The sequence below is a fragment of the Manduca sexta genome, chromosome 16 (genome assembly GCF_014839805.1).
Source record: "Manduca sexta isolate Smith_Timp_Sample1 chromosome 16, JHU_Msex_v1.0, whole genome shotgun sequence".
NCBI classification, from domain to species: domain Eukaryota; kingdom Metazoa; phylum Arthropoda; class Insecta; order Lepidoptera; family Sphingidae; genus Manduca; species Manduca sexta.
In genome coordinates this window covers 7,593,432-7,621,196 of record NC_051130.1, presented here as the reverse complement: position 1 = coordinate 7,621,196, position 27,765 = coordinate 7,593,432, and the positions used below count along the sequence as shown (strand labels likewise).

The window sequence follows — 27,765 nt, the reverse complement described above, 5'->3', positions numbered from 1 at the left end:
GCGGATAATTTTTGACACAAGATGTGCACTCTGGTTGTCAGGATAGTTATCAAATATGGCATAAGAGGTTAGGACATTTGTGTCGTATAGGCATGAACCAACTGAAAAATCACAAGGTAGGTATAAAGTATACAGGAGTAGATAAAACTAGTTGTATCGCTTGCGTGGAAGGTAAACAAGCAAGAAAACCTTTCAAAAGGTTAGCGTTTAATAGGGCTACTTCCCCTTTGGAACTGATCCATATGGATTTGATGGGACCGGTGTCTACAACTTCTTTTCAAGGAAATAGATATATGTTGACAATAGTAGACGATTATACGCGAAAAGTGTTTGCTTATTTTATTTCTTCTAAAACAGAAGTCAAAGATATATTTTGTGTGTTTCAATGTTTTGTTGAAAATCAGTTAGATAAAACAATTAAAGCAATTAGGACTGATGGAGGTAAGGAGTTCGTGAATAAAGAGTTTGTTGATTATCTTGCTTCAAAAGGTATTGAACATCAAACAACGACGCTTTATAGTCCTCAGCAAGTTGGAGTAGCGGAACGCACCCATCGTTCGGTTACAGAAAAGGCAAGAACGTTGCTAGCTGAAAGTTCACTACCGAAAGCATTCTGGGAAGATGCATTCCAAGTTGCCATTTACCTTAAGAATAGGTCTCCTCATCGAGCCTTAGGTGGACAAATTCCTTATGACAAATGGTATGGACGAAAAGGTGATCTTAGCCATCTAAAAGTATTTGGTTGTAGAGCTCTAGTCCATATACCTTCGTGTCACAGGAAGAAATTAGATGTCAAGGCACAGGAAGCAATTTTCGTCGGTTATTCTGAAAATCCAGGCACTTATATTTTTAGGGACCCTGCTAACCCACGAAAAGTTATTATATCCAGAGATGCAACCTTTTTTGAAAATTGCTTTACAGCGCTAAAGCAGAAGCAGTCTGTCGCACAGTCAGAATCTATATTGTTATTTGATGAGCAAAAGAGATTGAGTCTGAGTTTGATCATGACTGTCAATTCTATGACTGTGATGAGAGTATCAGCCCGGCGGCTGAAGCAACTTTACCAGTAAATCTAGAAAGTACAAAAGAGTCAGTGACTCTGGAAGAACGAGAGTCTCTCAGTGGCTTAAGACTGCCTAGTGTGGAAGAAGAGACAGCGAATTTGGAACAGGAATCGCACCCTGAGCGCAGATACCCTTCCAGAGACAGAAAACCAACAAATTTTTATAAAGCTTACAATACGTCAATGGTAGATTCTAATGAACCTACGACATATTACGAAGCTACTCATGCCGATGATGCTCATAAGTGGCAACATGCTATGGTTGATGAGTATAGTTCCTTAAGGAAACTCCATACATGGAATTTAGTAGATAGACCTAACAAACAGGTTATACCATGTAAATGGATTTACAAAATTAAAAGGGATGCTTATGGTAATATTATCAAGTATAAAGCGAGACTCGTCGTCAAAGGTTTTCATCAAGTTGAAAGTGTAGACTACAAGGAGACGTTCGCACCAGTGATTCGTCATTCTTCCCTCCGCACGTTGTTTGCGATAGCTGCAGATATGAAGTTGAGAATGAAGCACTTAGATGTCGATACAGCTTTCCTTAACGGAGATTTAGAAGAAGAAGTTTTCATGGAGCAACCTCTTGGTTTTATTCAAAAGGGTAAAGAAAACAAAGTTTGTTTATTGAAGAAATCTCTTTACGGTCTTAAACAGGCACCGCGAGCTTGGAATAAAAAGTTAAATGAAACGCTTTCTAAAATAGGTTTCATAGGAACTCCTTCCGAACCTTGTGTGTATACTAAACTTTTGGTAAAGAACTTGTAATATTAGGAATCTTTGTTGATGACATAATAGTCTTCTTTAATTCTGATTTGACATTTGACACTGTCAAGAATGATTTGTCGAAATATTTTTCATTAAAAGATCTCGGAATACTGAAATGTTATTTGGGACTACAAGTTGAAAGTGATTCCGAGAGTATAAGGTTGAACCAGCGAAATTATATTCTTTCTATATTAGAAAAATTTAATATGAAGGATTGTAAGGCCGTGGATACTCCATTAATTAAAAAGAATATGGAAAAAATAATGGATGGTCAAGTCGGTGAGTCTTATCCTTATCAAAACTTAATAGGATGCCTCATGTATCTAGCGGTAAACACACGACCAGACATCGCTTACGCCACGAGCTATTTAAGTCAATTTAATACGTGTTTTACTAAAGAACACTGGAATGCTGCTAAAAGGATTCTGCAATACCTAAAAGGTACCCTAAACTATTCATTGGTTTACAGGAAGAATAGAGAACCTTTAAAGGGTTTTTGTGACGCAGACTGGGCAAACTGTCCAATCGACAGAAGGTCATACACCGGTTATGTTTACAAGTTAAGTGGAGGTCCAGTATCATGGGAATCCAAGAAGCAACCTACTGTTGCGTTAAGTTCGGCCGAGTCAGAATATATGGCATTAGTGTCTGCCACGAAGGAAGCGTGTTACTTACGTCGGTTTATATACGAGATAACAGGTATACTTTGTTCAGTTAACTTAGCTTCTGACAGCCAAAGTGCCATTAATCTTGTTCGAAATCCTGTACACCACAGCAGGACGAAGCATATAGATACTAGGTTTCACTTTATTAGGGAAAAGGTATCTAATAATATTGTTAAGTTAGAATATATAAAAAGTAACGATATGCCTGCTGATGTACTAACGAAGGCCCTCGGACCTCTAGCACACAAACGATGTGTAGTTAACTTAGGTTTAGAAACTTAATTATTTTATTTGTTTTGTTTCTGTCACAACTGCGATTAAGGGCGGCTGTTGGAGATTGTAACCTTCGTCGTGACTTATTATTTTTTATATGTTCTATTTTTAGAACTAATTGTATTTTGTTTGCCATAGTTACTTCCCTTTTAGTCCGAAATAAACACTCATGTCAATAACATCTTTTTACTAACTTTATTTAATTACTAAGAACATATACCATATTTACAACAAATAGTTATGGCCACTTCGCTAATTTCGGATACTAGAGATCTGTTCGGATAATAAAATTTTAATAGCTCTGACACGTCAGAACATTGACATTGTGTCAAAAATAAAAATATTATAAATGAAATATTACTTTTTGTTGACATATTTATTGTAAAACATGTTTTCTCAACTTTTGGACATCTCAATTTTCGACTTCAGTCACCAAAAAACTTAACAATTACATAATGATACATAATGCCATTATGTTAAAGCATACAAATATTTGTCATATAGTTAGGATGCCCTATACAAGCCAACGCACATTAATAATGTTACATCGTGCACACAAAGCCTAATAAATTGACAAACAACATGTGGGCCGAATAGGCACAGCCTCTCATATCCCACGAGGCAATAAAACAAGCTGAATAATTCTTAAACCGCACGTGACTCCGCGCCTTTATGTTAATCATAGTGTATTCTTTTGCATACGTATCGATACTTAATATATAGATTAGAATGAGTGTGCTAAGTAACAATTACTTAACGCTTATATCACGATTTACAGGTTTTATTGTCGAGTAATGTAAGATAGGCAATTTGTTGTACTATTTGAACTTCTTCTCTTGTAAATCTACGGATTTTTTTCTCATATTATAATTGATAATATTCTAGAGTTCACTGTTGTGTCTCGAAAGAAAAAAAGAAATAAAGATTTTTACTATTGCACACAAACCAGTATAACGTGCACATAGTAACAAAAAGAAAACAAAATATAAAATTAGAAAAATAAATTATACCTATTGCGCCAACAATGGGAACTCTCATTCAGCTTCTTGCTGCAGTACCCAATGACGTTTTACAAATAGACGCGTCATACACTAACAAAATGGCACATAAAAACCTATACATATAATTACAAATTGGCTCGAAGAAGGAATAAAAAGATGCAGCATACATTCGTTAGAAAAGGATATATAAGTATATACATCGACAGTTACGTAACAACGTTAGTGCCGCACGCTCATTGGCCGCAAAGTCGGGCAATTACCTTACTTTCGTCTTGCCAGTATTGAGCTCGGACAACGTATCTATGTAATAAAAACATCTTAGGCAGTACCACTGATACCGCAACCCTATAATGTGTAGTATTACGATTTAAGATAAATAAAATACATCCATCGCGTTCACCATTTATTCACAGCTTGACAAACGTTTTTAAAAGCGGGGTAGTTGTATCACAACATTGGATAATCTACCTTCATTAAACTTAATATTGTACTTTTATATAATGTTTGTTTGTTCAAGATGTTACCATATGAATTACATTTAACATTGTTGTGATACAGGCTTATTATATCAGAGGAATAGCATATTCTAGCGATAGATTTATCGCCCACATGAAGAAGGCCCCTGATATACAATGCACATGCGACCCGGAAATTGTAATACAAGTGCTTTTAAGCGATTCCAAATGCGTGCCTGGGATCTTTATTGTTATGAAATAATTCTGAAGTAGACAGCGGTATTCATCTGTTCAAAAATAAATTCAATTTTTATTAAAACATTATCAGTATAGAAATGATTTACTCCTACTTCATTCTATACCAATTTTATTTATGCGAAAGTTTGTGGGGATGGATATATTAATGTATGTATGTATGTATGTTTATTCCTCGTTCATGAAAAATCGAATAAACAGATTTGGATTAAACTTTACAGTTACTTTAGTTATACATCAGAATAACACATAGGCTACAATATATAATGATTTCGTGTAATTTGGTCATAATATAACGATACATATCAAGCAAGTCGGAAAAAGAATTTTATCTTGACGTACGCTTCCTAAACCATTGGAAGTTAGTCAAAGATGATGTACCGTGGGATTGGTTATCTTAAATAGTTCTAAATAAAACTTTGCGACAGCATAATAAACTTATCTACCTCTTATGTCACTTGACCAAAATAGTGAGCCATAAATACCTATAATTAAATCGGATACTTTTTTTAGAAGGACTTTTATCCCGGAAAACTTCATCACGCGGGCGAAGACCCGAGCAAAAGCTAGTAATTAATATTAAGTGCTATTTGTTGCAAATGGCGACTGCGGTCTATGTTCGTTGTCTGCTACGATTGTGTTGAGAATCCTACCTTGACTAAGAGTTGACGTATACATACATTAATCGCCACGGCCAACGCTATGGGTTATATTTGTAAACATACAAAAATAGGCGTAAAGAAACCTACAATAATTTTTAATATAAATTATTATTTATAAGGTGAAGCCATAAATATAAAGACGTAAAAAGTAATTTTAAAAACGGCTCCTTAATCGTATAATATGTTATATATCTTTATAATAAGTTGACCTACTTTAAAACAGGTTTTTACCTTCAACTTTTTCTTCATATCAACAAGATTATTTCCTATTTTAGTGATAGCTTTATTATACGATACCCACTGTATGATTTCTAAGTTTTCAAACACTGACACATACACTATATTGTAATGTAGCGCAGTGATTAAATCTTGAAATAAGGTATATAAAATGAACAGTATCGCACATAATTCTTAAGTCCATTTTTCAATATCTATTTTGAGTCGCAATGATGCCGATCTGGAGCCGGCGCTATAATTCTACGTCAACTTTATGTGTATGAAAATAAAGTTCGGAATTTATGTTAGAAATGAAAAAGCATTGTTACTCACATATCCATATTTATATTGAAGTTCGGGCGTAGTTACCTTTTTATCTTTTCCATGCACCTGGAGGGCAAACAATTCATGGCTCATGATCAAAATAAAAGCTGTATTGTATCGTGTATCGAAAGTTCATGCATGCAACTGAATGTTAGTTTTGGATTTCAGTTTGGTGGAAAGCAGAGTATTAATCACAGAGAAAGCATAAATAAATACTGGAGGATGACTCACGTGTTCTGGTTGTGTGAATCGGAGTGGGAGACTGTGGGCGGCATGAACCTCGCAAGAGGCGGCTGCAGCACCATCTGACGGAACGTCTGACGAAACTGGCGTGACATCGTACAGTACAAAATGAAGTTAATCGCTCCGTTCAACAGCGCCAGAAAGTCCATCAACTCTCCGAACAGATCATAACATCTCTTGAAGAAGCACCAGCCTAATAAACCACTCATCAGTCCCAAAATTCCTTGCGGCAATTCAGTCACCAGAAACAAAAGCAGTACTGCTAACAACATTTTTGTTGTCCTATCCGTCCGTTTGTCGGCCTTGTTCTGTCTTTTGACCATTTTCTCCGCAGCGGGACATGCGCTGTAGTTCCTCAGATTCTTCTGATGTTGATTCGCGTTGTACAACGCTCGTATCAACCAAACACTTATAACCGTCAGGATTGAACATGGAAGCAGCTTTATAAGAACAGCGTGAACCCAAAAATTCGCCTGATATAACCTTCCCTGGTAGTCAGAGTCGACATGGTAAGCAATGTCAGGATTTCCGTATGCATCCGTAACGTTCTTTGTGTGAATGTCAAATACCTGCGAAACAAAAACGAATTTGCATACATTGCATGATAATTAACATTGTATGGAAAACGGCTGCATGTTACGTGCGCAGTGTATTACAAAGCAAACAATAAAGAAGTCAGAAAGTATTGAATAAAATTGGCAACTTACCATAAAGGTGGGCGTGCAAAGAATAGGCGGTAATATAAAACTTGTCAATATCGCGATGCTACACCGCCGCTCCGTGCACAGAATGTGACTTCTGTCAGAATATCTGGAAATAAAACGGTTTACAGCAAACACAATCAGCCAGCGTAGTGCTATTTTATCGCACCTAATGTTCGAATATTCCCAAGACATTGGCGCTAGCAAATTGTCACTCATGGAAATCGGGGGCTATTCGGGTCACGACCTCCATAAAGTTCACGATGTGTGTAATTCGCTTTGAAAATAAACATGCACATTCTAAAATGTTATGTAAACTAACAGCGTAATTCGTATTTCGAAGGTGACTTCTCAATTCGGCCAACCTTCACAGGACAATCGTGATGGATTAAGGCCTCACGACACTCTGGTCCGTGTCCAGCAGTGGGACAGTATAACACACGGCTGATATTGGCAGAAAAATGGCTGCAAAATGCCTATTAACTGCTCAGTTCTTTTATCTTCGTCCTGCCTAACATTAATTAAGGCTGATAAACGTCAACCCATTTCTCATCTTGAATAATGTTTTCAAAGAAAATAAACGATAACGAGTCTCTTAATCGCATCCTTGTATATTAATGTTATACGCCAGTGAATTTAATTATGAGGCTTTGATCGTCTACATAACTATACTAACAATTAGTTTTAAGTTGACTCTATGTTTATAATCTTCAAATAAGTATTTTAGAATTTATATATTATTTATTAACAGTTTTTACTCGCGACTCCGCCCACGTGGTAAAGATTTGTCGGGTTAAAGGTGTACTTTTTATTTCCCGCGATAAAAATTAGCGCATGTTCTTCCCAAGCTCTCAAACTCTGATTCAGCCGCGAAAGGGTAACAGACAGTTATTTTCACATCTATACATAATATAATAAAATTGTAATCAGCCGATGTGTGTACATTATAGATATTGAAGAATAACTAATATGAGGGGCTTAAGCAATAGAAGCCAAAGCAACAGTTTTTTAAATTTTCTCCGACTATCTCTCTTTATGTTTGTACATACATCACACAAAAACTACTTTGAAATTGAATGCAATTTTCATCTATACATTGCTAGGGTCTAACATAAAATATAGGCTCCATTTTATCCTGGGAAAATATAAATTGACTTTTATCCCAGAAGACTATTTAACGTGAGCACAGTCACAAGCAAAAGCTAGTTACATAAACATAAATTATTCATAAATATTCAAAATCTTTACATTTGATACCTTATAGAAATAGTATTTTTTAATAATCATAAATATCTCTAAACCCTATACATTTTATCTCACACCTTCCCCATTTCCAGCTAACGATCGTCACTCCTTTATTACAATTTTACTTATCTTCGTAATCTATAGTACTTACTTTATCGCGATATATCTCCAAATAGCCAATGAAAGCGTCAAACATATTGATGCAGTGTGTAATATTTGGGCGAAATGCATGTGGAAGAGAAGGTACATCGCCCACGAGTATGGAAAGTCCAATTTTTCTGGTAAAACCTGAAACAAAGGATAAAAAAGGTAAACATTTCTTAATGATAGAGAAGGAGAAACGGGAATCACATCATAAGTTGTATTCATGCACGCGAAGTAAGACAAGCCATGTGTCAATAAACATTTGCATAGAAGGAACTGCTTAACCAAACGATATTGGAAACATTGACTGCCTTGGTGGCGTAGTTGTATTGCATGCGCGGTACGACACGGCTCTGACGTCCTGGGTTCGAATCCCGGATTGGGCAAAGTTATATTTGGGTTTTTCTGCTCGGTATCAGTCCGGAGTCTGGGATTTGTACCCAATAAGGCTAGGGTCGGCCCCTATGGGACGGAACACACTTGGCGAAAAGTGGGCGTCGTGGTTACGCCTCTGCATACGTCTTCGGGGATAAATGCATGATGTGTGTTTTTGTTGATATCGGAAACAGATCAATGTTATGAAACCTGCATACATAATTTTACAAATAATTTCCAATGTATGTGAAGTCTGCTTACATATACTAAACCAGTATGGTGGACTAGCTGTTAGTACTTAGTATTATAAGAGCCTTATTCCTGCAATGGATATTATTTCTTTATGTAACGACGGTAAAAAGGCTAATTAATAATTGACTTAAGCGACTTTTTTGCGACACTTTAAGTTTCATACATATTTAAAATCAGCTCTTTTTTCTATGTTTTATCCTATTTAAATTTTTTCGATAAAAATGTCGCTTATTTCAATTAGCTTTTCAACCCTCGATATAACACTAGCTTTTGCCAGCTTTGAAGCGGCGATAGCCGAGTTGGGTGTGGAACGGACTGCCGAGACGAATGTCCGCAGGTTCAAATCCCAAGGGCACACACCTCTGACTTTTCTAAAAAATCATGTGTGTATTCTTTGTGAATTTATCGTTCGCTTTAACGGTGAAGGAAAACATCGTGAGGAAACCTGCACATCTGAGAAGTTCTCTATAGGAATTTCGAAGGTGTATGAAGTCTACCAATCCGCACTAGGCCAGCGTGGTGGACTAAGCGTGGACTAAGGCCTAATCCCTCTCAGTAGTAGAGGAGGCCCGTGCTCAGCAGTGGGCAAGTATATAATATTTTGCCAGCTCCTCCGCCCGCGTAAAAAGTTTTTTCCGTGATAAATATTTTCTCTGGATAAAGACCTACAGCTCAGGAGTAATTAACTCCTATTAGTGACTTTTAAAATTAGTATAGTAGATCCTGAAAGTAGCACGTTCAAACAAACTCTTCAGTTTTATAATATAATTTTAGATTATAATAGGGCTGGTATTTTTTAGTATATACTCTATTCATATTTTGCTTAAGTCGTCCAACTTTACCTGTAAGTTTTATACTATTTCGTAAACACACGGATGAAATTCGTGAGATACTACAACCAGTTTTGCTCTTTTACATAAATGGGTTTAAATGTTAAACGCCAAAGATCTCGCACGTCGTATAAAAGAGGAAACATTTAAGTTTCAAATATTATTATAAAAATTTGTTTCAAAGTTTCATTTGATTTTGTAAGCAAGATTCTCAGAATTTAAATCAGGGTCATGATATGTAAATACATTTTTTCCTGGAATCGAGTCCGATTCCCCAGTGCTAGTTTTCAATTTGAAGTAGAGGGAGCTTGTGGAAAATTCTTTTCAAGCCGCACTATAATACATTCGGAATCAATTTGATGCATTCGATCGAGCTAGTGGATTTATTTACTCTCCTTTTAATGTATTTTAAGTTTTTTTTATATAAAATAAAGTACCTAATAACAAACAAAAAAACACGCGAATATTTTTTCGGAAAATATTCTGCAAATCTGTTACGGAAGCATAAAATTAAACATCGAAGAGTTCACTTTAAACTAACTATTTATAAACTCTCATCAATGTCATCATCAGCCGGTGCCACATAAAGTCAACTGCTGAACATAACCCTCCTTTAAACAATTATAGACAGACCTATCAAAAACGCGTTGGATCCAGTCCTGGATTTGTAAATAGGCCGTATAGGCCGCGGCCTATGAGCGGCAGATTTCAGAGGACGTTACTCGATTTAATTTCGTTTATTTAACTTTAGTGCCTTCCATAACACAAACAAATAGAAAATTATTAAGTATTTTAGAAAATTACATACATATATAAACTTACTTACATGTGGCGGCGGAAATAAAGTGGCTTACACTCATAAAAAATATAAATCTGGCACTTGTTGGATCCGATATAAAATATAAAATCCTATATAAAATCTCGGCGTAAAATCAATTTATCAACGCTCAATACACTATTAAGTATAATAGCCTCAATACAAAAGCGGAGTGAAACTACCTATTATAAGGATCCTATTATCCAATTCACTCAGTTAACGGAGCCGATTCGGTCTTGAGCAAGCAGTCTTTGTGAACCATTTAGTATGCGGAGAGACGAAAGTATATAAAATAAAAAAATATAAATATCGACGCTTAAAAAACAATCATTTATAAGCGACAAATATACCAAAAAATACTTAAATCAATATTTGTAATCGCCTGATTTTTTTACGTTTTAGTCTAGGTTTTGAATCTCTAGGACAATTTTAATATCAGTAGACCATATTTTGTAAAGTAAATAGTTTAATTGTTATAAATTTTCTTATTAACATCATAAATTTAAATAACTCCACTGTAAAGTTTACTGATTGTCGCTTAGATAGGTTATCTTTTCAAACGTCAAAATGTAAGTACATGTTATATAATATGAAACTACTTAAGAGACAGAAATGTTTATATCTAATATCAAAGTTAGTTAGTGAAAATCATAGAGACAGGGCAAAAGTAGAGACGCATCAAATATAATAATGTAAAACGAAAACATATTTAAGAATTGTTTTCGTGCAAAGAAAATGTAATATTTGTTGTAATTGAAAGCCTATAATAACATCAACATGCAGAATAATTTTTAAAAGAATGTCAACCATTCATCGATGAACGAAAACAATTCGACGTGTTCAGTTATTTTAATGTGCTTGTGCCACCGCAAAAACGGTATGTCGGATTCTGTATTCTGCATATTTAATTATATCATTTGCATTTATTTGGCACTATTATTTCATAAAATATACACAGAGCGTAAGATACATTATTATGCATTTCGAAGCGCCAATTTTTTTTGGGTCTGTTCCAAACCTCACTCATTTTTACCACAAAATAATTTACTAGTAAATATATATTTGTACTAATAATCTTAAAATATTACCGAAAATGTTTAATTCTTTATTCTTTGGTGCCTTTTTCATACAGTCATTTTGACATTGCGTTAATAAATGAAACTAAACTGTTGTGTTGTTTATATTCCACCAAGTAGTAACGATCAGGAATATTTGTTTCTTTTCCAAATAATTGAACATGTATGTGTCAAATATAAAAATATTATTGTTGTAGGTGATTTTAACTTAAACTCTTCCAGTTATAACACTTCTAATTACTACGAATATTTTGTATCTTTTTGTGAATTCACTCAGAAGAATTATGTTCCTAATTGTAATGGACGACAACTAGATTTAGTACTGTGTTCGTTAAGTGTAGGTGAGTGCGTGAGTGTGCGGGAGGCGGACGAGGCGATTGTGCCGATAGACGCATATCATCCGCCGCTCGCTATACGTATACCGATTGGTTCTACAGCGCGCGCTCATCTCCTACCTACGGCTTCCACTTCTACCACACCCGGTCCTGACAATTATAATACTAAAAGTAGTTTAAACAAGCAGTGGAATTTTTATAAAGCTGATTATTATTTATTATATTCTTTGTTAGCTAGTACTGATTGGACGCACATGTATAGTTTAATTGACCCGGAGGAGATTTTAACTTTTTTCTATAATACTTTGGATAGTATTATGAATAAGTGTGTTCCCAGAAAAAAGGGTAAGACTGCAGAGTCTAGGTTCAATTACCCAAACTGGTATACAATGGACATTATTCGCAATATTAAAGTAAAGGCTAAGTGGCATAAATTGTATAAAATTAGTAAGGCAAAAAGAGATTATACTAAGTTCGCTTACTATAGAACTAGGGTTAAAGAGATGATAGCGGTTGAGTATAAGCGACACCTAGACATTATTCAGCGAAATATAACCAATGACCCTAAAGCTTTTTGGCAATATGTTAAATCGAAAAAAGGAACAGTAAATCGCAAAAAAATTACAAGAGATGGTTATATTTTAACAGATTCTGAGTGTGCAAATGAGTTCGCCCGGTTCTTTCACTCCGTATATAGTGATCGTCGGGCGAAGCTGGACGTCGCTGCAGCGATGGCAGCTAGTGGTGGGAGCAGTGCGCGTGTGCACATTGGCCGGCTGGACTTAAAACTGGTGGAACAGGCGCTGTCGAGACTTAAGCCTCGGACTTCCGCCGGTCCAGACGGCATTCCGGCTTTCATTATAAAAGATTGTAGTGCTGTGCTTGCCGAGCCACTATTACATCTGTTTAACCAATGCATGGACGCATCATATTTTCCGACTAGATGGAAAATTACGCGGGTTATTCCTGTGCCCAAGGGGGAGGCGAGTTCTGACATCAGCGGATATAGACCGGTGGCAGTGCTGGCGACGCCGGCCAAGGTATTTGAGTCGATAATACACCAGTGTGTTTTTAAACAGGTATCTGCACTATTATCCGATGCTCAACATGGGTTCAGACCACATCGCAGCACGAATAGTAACCTGTTAAATTTTATGACTTATGTAATTCCCCATGTAGATGCGGGTGGGCAAGTCGATTGTGCGTATTTTGACTTTAAAAAAGCATTTGATCTAGTTGATAATGATATATTGTTGACTAAATTGGCGTCCGTCGGATGCACTCCAAAATTACTTAATTTTTTTGTTAGCTACATGAAGGATAGACAACAGTATGTTGAGTTTGCTGGTTATAAATCAGAGTTATATTTTACTCGATACGGAGTAAGTCAGGGGGAGTAATTTAGGGCCACTAAATTTTATTTTAATGATTAACGACTTGCCGAATGTTGTTAGAGATGCTACCTGTTTGTTGTTCGCGGATGACCTGAAACTGCTTCTGGCTATCAAAGACAAGAGTGACAGCGAGCGACTACAGCAGGATATACAGAGAGTTGTAGAGTGGAGCAAGAAAAATAAATTATATTTTAACGGAGCCAAGTGCTCGGTCATAACATTCAGTCGGAGAAAACGACCATACCACCACCCCTACGAATTGGACGGTGTGATATTAAATAGGAAAGAAACAGTACGAGATTTGGGAGTGTGCCTCGACATCGAATTGACATTTCGTAACCATATAATAAATGTTTGTAAAAAAACATTTAGAAACTTGGGTTTTGTGCTGAGACACGCAGAAGGATTTACCGACAATAAAGCTATGACATCATTGTACAATGCACTAGTAAGGAGTCAATTAGAATGTAATGCAGTCATCTGGTCACCACATGAAACTAAATACAGTCTCATGCTGGAACGGATTCAAAACAAATTTACTAGGTATCTGTACCAGAAACTGTATGGTGTATATCCCTTTTATCCGTTAATGTATCCGAATTTGTTTATACTAGGTATGGTAGGTTACGAGGAATTGGCAACTAGGCGAGAACTAGCATTGGTAACATACTTGTTTAAGTTAATTCGTGGCAAGATCGACAACCCCGGTTTGCTTGAAGCGGTGAAGTTTTCCGTGCCTGACAATTACCTCGGTAGGAGGAGGCGACCGCGGCTGCTGGTGGTGCCGCGTGGAAGGACCAATTTGCTTAATAAGGCACCTATCACACGCGCCTTGAGCACGCTTAACGATGTTGCAGAAAAAATTGATATATTTTTGTGTACTCTGAGTGATTTCACTAAGATATCTCTATATTTAATTTGTTATAGTACCTAGTTTATTTTTTTATTTTTTTTTAAAGATAGTTAATATAGATTTAAAGATAATTTTATAGTATAGTATAAGTAAGTAGTACCATAAGAAAATCAACACTACTGTATTAGGGCTACCCTGTAAAAGTAGTTGTTAAGTGGCAAATAAATAAATAAATAAATACGCGTCTTCATCTCTGCTAACATGGTGCCAAAAATTATCCATTTACTATATTTTTTTCAAAAATCTCGGGTTTAGTTTCTAATTTTTTAACCCCTTTCTATTTAAGTGCTAATTTGGCGTATGCGTGAGAGTATTTCTGACTGCAATTGTGATGTTGTCGCGACGAATTAACTTAGAGCAGTAGCAGCAGCATAAGGCGTGTAAAATTAAAATTACTTTTTATTAATATTAACTATGTTCGAATCTTAGACTTTTTTATTTTCCGTCTACGGATAGAGTAATATTTGTAAAGTGTTAATGTCAAAAAGGAAAATATGTGGTTTCATTAAGTAACACAATGTCAAAATGACCCTGTATAACATAATTTTTCATATTATAATAAGCTGAGCGCTTGCACAACAAATGCTCATTGAAAGGACGTGATTTGAATAAGAAAAGCATCCTCAGAATATACTTACAACATCCCTTCAATCTAACAACCGTTGTCTACTCTTATAATTCCGTACACGATAATGGCCTAAGGAATACTTTATGACGCACATCATGTATTATGCAACATAATTTACGTATTTATTTTAACTTATTAGCTGCTATAAAATTCATATCAATTCATCGTTTTTAGAATTGAACAAAGGAAGTATAGAGACTCTGTTATTATGGAACTAAACAACAAAAATATAAAGGAACAACATAAGTGCTTGAACAATATAATTTTATGTCGAGAAACAAAGTATATTGAAACCGAAACTACAGATTTTATTTAGTTCAAGATATCGAGACGACTAGTGTTCAAGGATGGGACTAACAAAACTCACAGCGAAGAAATTCACGATACAAATCTCAACTGGGTTTACGTGAAATTTTATACATCCTCGGAATTCTCACAGCAAATAAAAAGTCACGGTTTGCAAGTGCCAAGTTTTTTTTTGCGCCAAATTTTTATTGCAAAGATACTACTACAAAGAACACTGATTTTTGATATAAGTAACAAGAATATTTAATCATAAATACATGTTTTATATTCATAGAACCCCCGATGAAATGTTATCTTTAGAGAATTGGAATCATGTATTTTCTAAAAGAAATTATATTGCGAATTTTACGAAGTTAATTACCATAATAATAAATCTGTCCAAAAACAGTTTAAGACGGTGACACAAATTTACTTATTCTTTCCAAATTATTCAGTTTATAAAACCAAAATGTAGTTCTTCAATTTACAGAATCCTTTCCTTTCCCCTTTGTTTTCAAATGCAAATATCTCACCTATGAAATACTTATAGCATTAATAGTATGAAATAACCGTAATAAATCAGAACAATACTATTTGATGATAATTATTTAAACTACCCACGATCACTATTCATCGAGATTATAATAGGATCGTACAACACAAATTGGACCCTATGTGGTTATAATAAGATAAGCTATGAGCCGTATATTGAAGAGACCATTTTCTACAACAATGGAATATCTTATTAAATGAAACATATTGAAATTATGACAATCATGTAATATAATGCTTTGGGTAACTCTACTGTTTGTGTCGCATATTGTAATATGGATGTGAAATTGTGTTTGCTCCCACAATATAAATGTATGTATGAATGTTATATTGTTAGGGCTCATTTAAGAAGATATGCTGGTGGTAGGATATATTTTATATCCGCCCGGATACCGACCACAATACACAAGGTGCTGAAACTCGCCATAGTAACGTAAGTGTCGTTCCTGGATCAGACTATGTATATCAGGTTTCAACAGGCCGGCATAATTGTGTCGATTGCCGAGAGGTAATCATCTCTCGTCACTCGATATTCTATTGGCCCAACTCCACTTAACATCCCGTACGGTGGAGTCACTTTGATGTGCCTGTATAACATATATATATGCTTAGGTTTATGGTAGGTACATTATAGCGAGTCATCGCGAGTATGAAACAGAGTTTCGGAAATTGCTGAAACAACACACACTCGCTTTTATCCCGAAGGCGTCGGCAGAAGGCCAACTAGTGCAGTCACTGTCGGTCATATGTATTCCGTTCCGTGATATGATAGGGGATAAGCCAATCGCTAAATGGAACACAGGTACTGTAAAGAAGACTGTAAGAAAGAATTGAAAAAAAAAGTACAAAAGAAGTACTGAACAATTGATGACACAAAAAAAAAGCCCGGAGTTTCTTTCTGCCTTTCTTCTTCGGGTAGTCATCACTTAGGTAGTTAGTGAAAGGCTGGTAGGTTAGCTAGGTTAGGGTTTATGTCCTCGCCGGTGAGGATCGCGACGCGTTACCCTTCTATTTCCCCCTACTTGCCAGCCCGAGCTGGTTACTTCGCTTTGTGCCTCGTCTTTATTATAAATTTTATGCCTAATTTAAAATGTCCATAGTTGTATCAGTAATTTTAATAGTTGTTTAGAAATAATAATAATTATTCTTATGCTTTGTTTTGACGTATCATAAGTGCAACTTTGTTCGCCTACGTGATAAATAAAGTATTTTATTTATTTTAAAAACCCTGTTTTATAGCAGACTATCAGATTTTTCAACTATCAGAGTGCAATATACGTGTAAAAGCTCAGTAAATAGTTGTCAACGTTTACTCGACGCCTTATTGTTGAACATCGACAAAATTAAAAAATTTCTTTAGCAAATACAAAATAACTGTGTGGTGTATCGAAAACACATACCTCTTAAGCATGTGTTTCAACTTGAACTACAAGCGAACTATAAAGCATTATATACACGTATATTTCTTTTATAAATAAAAAGCTAGATCGTGTCCGAACCGAAGTTACAACGTCTTTGCCCTAGGTCATCCTCAGACCTACTCTCCACAATATTGAAAGGAATGTTACAAAATATGTTTGTAGTTGGAGGCTTATTTCTAACTAAATAACTCTCTAGAAAATGTGTCCCTCATTCTAGTGGTTTATTTTAGGACGGCATGCAAACGATTTCTCTGTAGTCGTATTTACAACATTTTATTATAAAAGTGTTTACTTGTTCTCGAATTAGAAAATAGATTAAGTATAGCAATAACTTGGTAGATTAAGGTTTTTTTTCCTTTTTTTTATTGCTCTGAATAACGAAACGACCGTGCCGTTCGCCTGATGGTAAGCGATATGACCGCCCATAAACAGTAGAAACACCATTCAACAACTTGAATTACAAAATATTGTTTGGTATTCCACTGCGCTTGCCATCCTGAGACATGAGATGTTAGGTCTTATTATGTCAAGTAATTACACTGGCTACAATGTTCTTCAAACCGGAACATAACAGTGGTTACACAATGCTGCTTGGCGGCAGAAATAGACAATACGGTAGTACCTACCCAGACGGACTCGCACATATGAGAGACCTATCACCATACGTACAACTTTTGAGTAAATGTATAAGCTGACAAAATACAAAAATCACACTCTAATGTATGCTACCAAATAAATAGTAATAAAATGAGATCTATTTACATTGGCTGTTTAATACGATAACTGTCATATAAAACTTGAAATTTGTAAAACACGAGCCGTAGTCAAGCCGCCGTTCCATAGTTATTGGAAAATAAATGGCCATGACATATCTAAGCGTTAGACTTTATCGATCGGATGTCATTTCTATATATTACTAGCTTCCGCCCGCAGCTTCGCCCGCGTGGATTTCGGGTTTCAAAAATGGAGAAGGTGCTCAATTTGTCGGGATGTTTTTTTAATTTATGGTGGTATGCAGGTGGTCCGATTGTCCGGTCAGGGTCTGATGATGGGATCCTGGTGAAATCGAAGGAACTTTTAACCATTAAGGTTGCACACGAAATGACGGAAGCTTAAAAATGCAGTAACGTCTCCCGTTTTCCCAACATTTTCCATCACTGCTATGCTCCTATTAATTGTAGCGTGATGAAAAGTATACTATAACCAGCTCAGGAGTATGAAAAATAATTGTACCAAGTTAAGTTAAAATCCGTCGAGTAGTTTTTTGTTTCTATAACGGTTATACAGACAGACAGACAAAAAATTTACTAATTGCATTTTTGGCATCAGTATCGATCCCTAATCACCCCCAGTTATTTTGGAAATATATTTCATGTACAGAATTGACCTCTCTACAGATTTATTATAAGTATAGATATGCAAAAGTAGCCCAAAAATTGTCCATAACGAAAACGTGCATTTCAAAGTAAAACAAAAGAAATAATATCGTGAAGCCAACAAAATAACTAATGATATATTAAATTTTGTGACTGTTCAATTTAGTCGGGTCCGCGATATCACTTTTGTTGAGTTTCAGAACGCGACATTACATTATTATATTCTGTGCTCCAACGCACACTGCTTTGATGTTAGGAACACACCTACATTGCTTAGACAACAGTGAACTTTATACAATAGCAATAAAGCTCAAATTGACTCTACGTATTAGTTAGAAAACGTTTGTATGGGAAATAGAAAAATGCTGTTTTGAGGATTTTCCCGGCAATTATTCGTATTTTTCTCACCTTTTAAATCTTCCCTAGACCTCCACGAATAATTCAAGACCAAGATAAGATAAATCCGTTCAGCCGTTCTCGAGTTTTAGCGAGACTAACGAACAGCAATTCATTTTTATATATATAGATTTTGTTTTTGGTAGCGTTAACGATTGCAAAAAGGCGTATCGGTCCTTGTTTTTAATACGAATACATATCTCTGCGGCTAGATATGTTGTGTAAAAATCTTGATTAGAATTAAATTAATTTGTACCATATTTATAGTACCAATGACATATACATATGTACCCATCTTATCTTTTCGTCTCGTTAAGCTTATCAATATCTCCAATATTTTTATGTTATAAAACAGATATCTGACTACAAAACAGTAGAATAATAATCTTACCAAATGTCTGTATATAACGAATGGCACGTACTCAACCATGACGAAGACATCAGCCACGGCCAGCCATTTGAGTAGCCTGTTGATCGGCGCGGCTGCCATGTCCCGCCTCGTCAGCACTGCTATGTTCATCGTGTTTGCCAAAACACCTATGGTGCATACCTGAAGCAAAAACATAAATTATTCATATCATATCAGTCTCTATATTGACCAGAATAAGGTTCAGATTTCAGAAAACATTTCTGAAATCTTTCTTTCTACATATACCCAGTAATAACACTACAATACCAGTCGTTCTCTTAATGAAATAACGACCTATTCCACAATTCTTAATTTGTGGGAGTCGTCAAAAAACTCATTTCTGTTTGCGATTTTTTTTTATTTTTCCTTTTTTTCATAGTTTTATTTTTAACTTATATTTAACAATTTCAGTTTTATAGCAACTTAAAAAAGTTTTCAAACAGAAATAAGTTTTCTGACGATTTCCACAAATTATCAATTTTGGAATAGGTCATTGTTTTATTAAGAGAGCACAGTATTCCTTTCATTCCCATCACAATAAAATGTGGCGTATAATGTACGTTTATGGTTTAAAACCCGATGTGTTTTATGGTTTAATGTCCATTAAACACATAATTATATCCGCACGCCCACACACTGTCTAATAAATATTCAGTTTCAACGAAGCCGAGTGGAAGACCTCCTTTAATATTTAAATCAGTGACGTGTGCACAAAATTGTAATTGAAAAACCTTGTAAAACAATTTTGACAAATTTCCGATGGATAAATCTAAAGTATGGACATAGTTATTTTAAATTGCACAAAAACTAATTAAACTGACTGAAAGCGAAGTCATATCAAATCTACGAACGTCTCCCCGATAGCTAGAATTATGATGCCTATTTATTTCGCGGTGAAAACCAAATTATCGCTACAATAGCGATAATTGCGTTTTCACCGCGAAATAGCTAAGTGAAGACTCCGACGTTGAATTCGACTTACCGGCTTTTTCAATTGTTTTATCGTATACAATATGTATGGAATATTTCAAGAATCAAATTCAGATAGTAGATAATCATCTTTTTTGTTAATATTATACACTAGTCACTTGAAATTGAATTTCAAATTCTTATCTACAGACAATAACAAATTTGCTGCTGTATCATCTTGACCAATCTTTAAAGATTACCATAAAATGGTTTAAGAGCCAAATAATAAAAATATATTAATCATATTTGTCATTATATACCTACCTATGTTGAGTACATCGCTAACGAGAATACCTTTTTTCATTATTTCCGAAACACCAGATTTAGTTTCAATCATAAATTGTCATGTTAATCTCCAACAATTATATCAACGCATGTCCGGTCTACTTATGGTATAAAAGATCCATATTTTTTTTAAATCCCTTTAACCTACCTCTATTCTATGTTTTATGCATGTTATAAGTCCAATGTCGGAGTATGAAATTGAATATCCAACCAATTACCACAAATTGTTAGAAATATCTAGTGATTTAGTCGAACACTGCTCCGGTCTAAATCTAATGACCCACTTTGAATCTGGGGATGACCGACCGCTTCCGAATTTCGCTGCACATTATCGTTGCATCCACGAATCTATTAAAAGTAGCCTTCGAACTACGTGTGTGAAACTTTTCAAAATATGTTGAACACCGTTTGTGAAACAGTTTCAAAATATGTTGATCATGAACTGCATTATTTGAATGCTAACACATTATTATGGGCAAACACAAAATCAATTTTCAAATGCCAAATTCTAAGTGAAATTCAAACCATTGTAGTTATCTCCAAAGGGCAGCTCATGGTCAAATCAAACTTAAGTCATGTTGCGAAGAGGACAACACCGCAATATTTTTCGCAGTTTCCTAAAGAGGAAATAAAAAGAAGACTGCATAATTTCCTACATAATGTCCAACATAACAAAACGTTGGGTATGGCCACATAATATAACAACTGTTGTACGAAGAAAACTAGTTTTCTAGTTTTGTAAACTTGCTGGTCAACCGACAATGCAATCGGTGGACTAAAAGTAAGTGCAAAGTACTCTCTGTGATTGTAATTGAGAGACGAAATGAGATTTCTTGGTGTAAGCCAGTCGATGTTCATAATGATAAAGGATTGTGCGGTAAGTTTTATTAAAAACTATTTTTTAATTACACACAGTTTTAGTCTCTTTAATTATTATGAATATTAAGTGATAGGATATTTTATATCCGCCCGGATAGCGACCAACGTACACAAGGTGTTAAAACCCGCCATAGTGGCCCAAGTCAGTGTATCGCGTTCCGGGATCAACCTGTACATATCCGTTTTCAACAGGCCGGCATAATTATGACGACTGTCGAGGGGTAATCATCTCTCGTCAGACGACATTCTCTTGGACCCCGCTCCACTTACCATCAGGTGCACCACTTTGCCTTGCACATACAAAAAAGTGAAGGACCAACTACACTTAATACGTTAAGTTCATTATCATTGAAGAAATATACCGAGACAATGGTAACGTACACATAATACGTAAAAAAAGATACATTTATGCGTAAATTGAAGCACTCGTATATAGTTTTAATAAACATATAATGAATACAGTAGTACGGGCTAAGGTAAACATTTCTCTTTCGACATATGATTAATCATTTGACCAATATTGTCTTTGTCATATTATTAAAAACTTGTAATGTCATATGAACGATTTTTAAATAAACTTCACCCTAAAATCTGATCCAAATTTGGACCGAGTTAAAAATAACGTATTAAACTTAAACTCTCAATTTACAAGTTGAAAAGCCTTTTATAATTAACAATATCTTTAGGCCGTCAAATTTTATCATTTTGCCTAGAAGTAACGTTTACAATGGCAATGAAAACTATTAAATCACCTTTAATTTAGCCGCAGAAAGTTCTAAAGTAATTATTAAGTTTATTAAGGCGATATCTACTTACGACCAGTGGAATTATACTCGTGAAATGAAATTCATTGTTATGAGTAATTCTAATTTATTTTCAGTTTGAAGGATTAAATTAATTATATTAAATAGAACTCGAATAATTGACAGTAAAAGTCTACATGATCATGACCACCCTGTCAATGGTGTAACGACCAAGAAGTCGAAAGTAAGGTTATGTTTTCTAATACAAAATTAGATTTTCGACGTTTTTAATATTTTTCTCAATTGGGTATTATTTTTGAATCCATTCACTGATAATTTTACGCTTATTTAAACTCAGACGGTACCGATATAAACTTAACAAATTAATTTAGTTCCTTTCTCATATTTTTACACCTTCAATACTAATACTTAATTACCAATAAAACAGAATGATCTTATACAACCCGCTGAAATACTAACTCAGCAAACATAAGTCATCCGCAAATCTCTGGATCCAAACTGTCAAAATCTACATTAGAAGTAATAACTCAAGATAAGCTACCGTAAATGTAAACTTCGCTCATACGTCTATGAAATTAAGGATGAACTTTGAACAATTGCCATTGAATTAACGAACTAATTTTATTTCCAGTTCAACACGTAGTCAAGTTTGATTTGATTTAGAGTTAATTTTCAATCGTCAGACAAATGTTATCCATCAAATAAATTGTAACTAAGTGAATATAAAAGCGAGATAAATTGATATCTCTATACATACTGTTGTAATAAATGAAATAAGGTTTGTAATGATTTCTAGTTAAATTGAAAGCCACAGTTACAAAACAAAGAGAATTATAATGTAGGTACTAGCTTTTGCTCGCGGCATCGCCCGCGTGAAGGAGTTTTCCAGTTGAATTTTGTTTTCGGCTTATTTGATATGTTTCATTATACTCGTACTATGACCAAATTACACAAAATCATTATAAATTGTAGCCAATATTACAGTAAAGTTTCATCCAAATCCGTTCAGTAGTTTTTTCGTGAAAGAGAGACATACTCGTACATACATCCATACACACATCCACACAAACTTTCACATTTAAAAATATTATAAAGTAATAAAAGTGGGATATGATAAGTTGCAAAAGATAATAGTGCACAATGAAGTTTCGTTTCCCAGGATTAATGTCTACATTCCAATACATACAACTACCATTTTTAATTTGTTTGTGTTGTACTTTTTTCTACGAATAAATTTATCTGATAATTGAAAATCAGCATTACATTATGATTAATTTAATTGCCATAAACCAGTTGCCCTGTGTTTGTGTACAGTGTCCTGGAATTATATAAGCCTCTTATTTTTGACATGTCAATTTTCGAATCAAAACACGAACGATGATTGGACGTGCTTTTAAATATTTTCAGCTTACTGAAGTATAAAAATACCGTTTCCATGAAAATCCCCAATCCACAGACAACTGAGGAATTTTAAAATATAATATTTATTGAGAACAAATTGGTGGTTTAATATGAATGATGTTTACGTTTATGCAGCATAAATTTTTTAACCAAATAATAACTTCTATTATATATATATTTTTCTTTAAATTAGCTGTTAATACAGGACTTGGTATTTAGGTGCAAAAGCGAAATCCATCCTTTGGATTATTCGCTTACTTCTAACAAACATGTAAACAGGAAATGCTCGAATCAAAATTATACCCATGCGACTTACTTTGGGACCAAATTCTAATTTTACATATATATTAGATACTTCTTGAATATGTATTGCGAAAGATTTAACATCTATTATATAAAAACATAGTTCATCGATTAAAAATAAAGGAACGCTTTAATTCAACAATGAAAAATTATTTTACTTTGAGCCCGTAAGTCCAAAGCCATTTTGATTACTTTCCGCTCAATACAAATGCGTTTCGGCTTTATTCTATAGCTTTACGAACGTTTTATAATTTTCATTTTTATTAAATTTCATTCCGTAGTCATAACATTTGTAATAAAATATTCAGGTATTTAAAATCATCATTTTTACTGGTGATGGGTCTCTCATATGTGAGAGTCCGTCAGGGTAGGTAACCCGCAATGTCTATTTCTGCCGCCAGCAATACGTAGTCACTGTTGTGTTTTAAGAATATTGTAGGCAGTGTAACTACTGGACATAATAAGACTTAATATCTCATGTCTCAGGATGGCGAGCAGTGCAATTTCAAACAATACTTTGTAGTTCAAGGTGTTGGGTGGCGTTTCTACTGTTTATGGGCGGTCGTATCGCTTACCATCAGGCGAACGGCATACTTGCCTCGTCATTTTAAGCAATAAAAAAAACTATACTCTACGATGTATAACAAGATAATAGTTTGAATAAATCATAGCTAACCTAACATATTCAATAATGTTTTGTATTTTAATATTTTAAGGTTTCTAATCCATTACCAAGCAAGAAGTTGACATCTAGGTAAAACTAAATCTCGTTGCTATGTTGGATCGAATTGTACTTGTAAATAGGTTCCTAACATAGCTTAGTTTTTATATCCACACTACAGTTATAGTGTATAAAATATATTGGTTAAAATTTTATTTTAAATTGTGACAAAAATACCAAGTAAGTTCAAAAATTTTATCGCATTATATGACTACCGTGTAGGAAGATCTTTAATTATTATTATATATATCTGTTATAGGTTCCAACAGGTCGACGTGGAGATCCTTGGGTGAGGCCTATGTTCAGCAGTGGACTTCCTGTGGCTGAGATGATGATGATGATGATATCTGTTACCCAACTATCAAATTAGTGCATAATCTTAACAATATAACTAAGTATTTCTGAAAATAAATGTATGTTACGAAATATTTTTTATGAAATATTATTGCGATTTTCTTCGTCTCATTTTTTGTTTGTCTCAATAATTTCATTCTATATATTATTTGATAGCGCGAAAGTATAAAACGAAAAAAGCAGATGAGACGAAACATATCGAAACAGTATTTCACAAAAACTAATTAGCTACGTACGTTCAGAAATATTCAACTACAATTTAATAAACATCGACATCACTATACCTGTAGTTCCAAAAGCATTACTAGACCATAATGTTAACTGCTGCGTCCTTATTACTCCAATCCACTCATGTTAGCTTACATAATAAGGTTTTCTCTTTCGGAGCCGGCATTTATTTCTACTTTTCCTCTTCCTTTGCTTTCGTTCCCGCAATATACTTATCGAAGTCTATTAAAGGAACTGTTATTGCAACGATACCATTTGCAACCGCGCCGATTGTAGTTATTAGACTTGTTGATCAATTCCAAACTTACAAGGACTAGTAATTGAGTTCAGATTTGATATAATCATGTTTTCAATTTCAAGGCCGTTTTCAGTCTACATAGTCTGATAGTTATCGCATTAATCCATGCTGTGAAGATGTAGACGACTTATGGCGATAATTTCACAACATTTAATCGAAATACTAGTAGTGGCCTTGTATGGTAATTATGCTACATCATTTTCAATTTCAAGACTGAAACCAGTCTACGTAGTCTGATATCAAAATAATCCTTACTGTTTGTATGTAGACGACTTATGGTGATAATTTTATAAAAAATAAAAAAAAAAATATTAAAATTATTTTTTAGACGGAGCTATTATAATTGATAGTAATAACCGTACGCGATTATCTATCTATACTTATAATAAATCTATAGAGAGGTCAATTCTGTACATGAAATATATTTCAAAAATAACTATCAGGGGGTGATTAGGGATCGATACTGATGCCAAAAATGCAATTAGTAAAATTTTTGTCTGTCTGTCTGTCTGTCTGTCTGTCTGTATAACCGTTATAGAAACAAAAACTACTCGACGGATTTTAACGAAACTTGGTACAATTATTTTTCATACTCCTGTGCTGGTTATAGTATACTTTTCATCACGCTACAATTAATAGGAGCAGAGCAGTGAAGGGAAATGTTGGAAAAACGAGAGAAGTTACTCCATTTTTTAAGCTTCCGTCGCGTGTGCAACCTTAATGGTTAAAGCTACATAGAAATCATGTATGACGGAAATGTTCTCCTTAAAATTATGTAAAAATATCCCACGACAGCATATGTCTATCTTTTATGGTTGACTCACAATGACACGTGTAACTCCCGATAGCTTAGCAGTTCGAAGCTTTCTCATTATATTTGTTTACTAATCTTAGGAACTATCGGTCCAAACTGAAAAAATATTTTTGCGTTGGATAGCCCTTTATTTGTGGATTGCTATAGGCTATATATCATCACGCTATGACCAATAGGAGCGGAGCAGTAATGGCTAATCTTAGGAACTACCAGTTTGAACTGAAAAATTCGTTTTGTGTTGGATAGCCCTTTATTTGTGGGGTGCTATAGGCTGTATATCATCACGCTATGACCAATAGGAGCGGAGCAGTAATGAAACATGTTACAAATACGGGGACAATTTATTAGTTTTGAGAGCTTTCGTTGCGTGCGCTGCGTAAACGGCTAAGTTATGCAACAATGATGTATGTCGGGATTATTCCTCTTAAAAAGTTCTAAAAAAATATATTATAAAACAAAGTCCCCCGCTGCATCCGTTTGCCTGAACGTCTTAAACTCAAAAACTACCCAACGTATTAAGATAAAATTTGGTATGGAGACAGTTTGAAACCCTGGGAAGAACATAGGCTCCCGGGAAACTACTACTTTTATAATGGAAAACTTTAGCCTAAAAATAACTTTATAACGCGGGCGGAGCCGCGAGCAAAAGCTAGTTGCTTAATAAACGCATTTTTTGCTTACAATACTTGCCCACGTATGATATTTGTGGCGTTATACCTTTCACATTGGGTTTTGGATTTTGATCTATCGCAGTGTTTTACACCTAATTTATAGCAGTAATAGGCATTACACATTAATGTTAGTGTGGTTCATCAAGCAGTCATGATTAACACTGCTATGATTATATCCTCAAAGCTCATTAAATCGATACAGTCATTACAGTTAGCTAACATACAAACAGCATATTGATAATATAAATCATTATGTAAATGCGACATTTCCTCTATCGAAAAGACCTATTAAACAATCACGAAGATAATATTTTTATGATAATAAATTCATCTGCCCACACTGTTCCGACATCGGGGTCAAATAAATAATGTTTTCATTAAATATTAAGTGTTACTGTATTTTCATAACAAACATCCACCCCCGCTGAGGAAATTAGCATTGACTACAAAATTATTCTTAATAAAAGCAATTTTTATAAACAAATTAAAATAAACGACAAATAAAGCTCTTAATAAATATATTATTTTATTCTCTTCCGTATTGGACAATTTTCATATTTTTATAATAGAATCGCGCTATATAAATACTAGGTTATGCCTGCGGCTCCGCCTGCGTGAAAAAGTTTTTTCAGGATAAATATATTCTCGAAATAAAAAGAAAATGAAAAAGAAACAAAATCGGTTGAGTGATTCCTGAGATTAGTGTGTAAAAACAATCAAATAAACTCTAGCTTTATATATTAGCACAGAAGTATAGATTCAACAGACAACTAGCTGTAGATGACGTCGTCGCCCGCGTGAAAAAAAAAATTCTGGCTATTTATTTTCTCGGAATAAAAAGTTACCTACGTCCTTCCAGGAACCCACACTAACACCACACCAAATATCATTTGAAATCGTTTAGGTTGTATTTGAATTTATCGCGTTCTGACAGGCTGACAGAAGAGTTGGGGGAAATTTGTTTTTTAATACATGTAAAGATAATTAAATTCATACTG

At 34.6% G+C, this 27,765-nt stretch overlaps 1 protein-coding gene across 2 annotated transcripts in view; it reads right to left on the bottom strand.

Annotated features, from left to right (window-relative positions):
• The window catches only part of LOC115447771 (sex peptide receptor), a 70,294-nt gene that overhangs the window by 6,349 nt on the left and 36,180 nt on the right, over nt 1–27,765 (bottom strand). Inside the window, exons 3-7 of one of the 2 annotated variants that reach the window (XM_030174994.2) lie at nt 19,063–19,221; nt 8,029–8,165; nt 6,639–6,741; nt 5,920–6,500; nt 5,698–5,754 (exon numbers count right to left, since the gene is read on the bottom strand). In XM_030174994.2, coding sequence (XP_030030854.1) covers nt 5,730–5,754; nt 5,920–6,500; nt 6,639–6,741; nt 8,029–8,165; nt 19,063–19,221 — 1,005 coding nt within the window. In that variant the 3' untranslated portion in view covers nt 5,698–5,729. The remainder of the gene's footprint in view (nt 1–5,697; nt 5,755–5,919; nt 6,501–6,638; nt 6,742–8,028; nt 8,166–19,062; nt 19,222–27,765) is intronic. The other variant, XM_030174995.2, reaches the window with a different exon arrangement.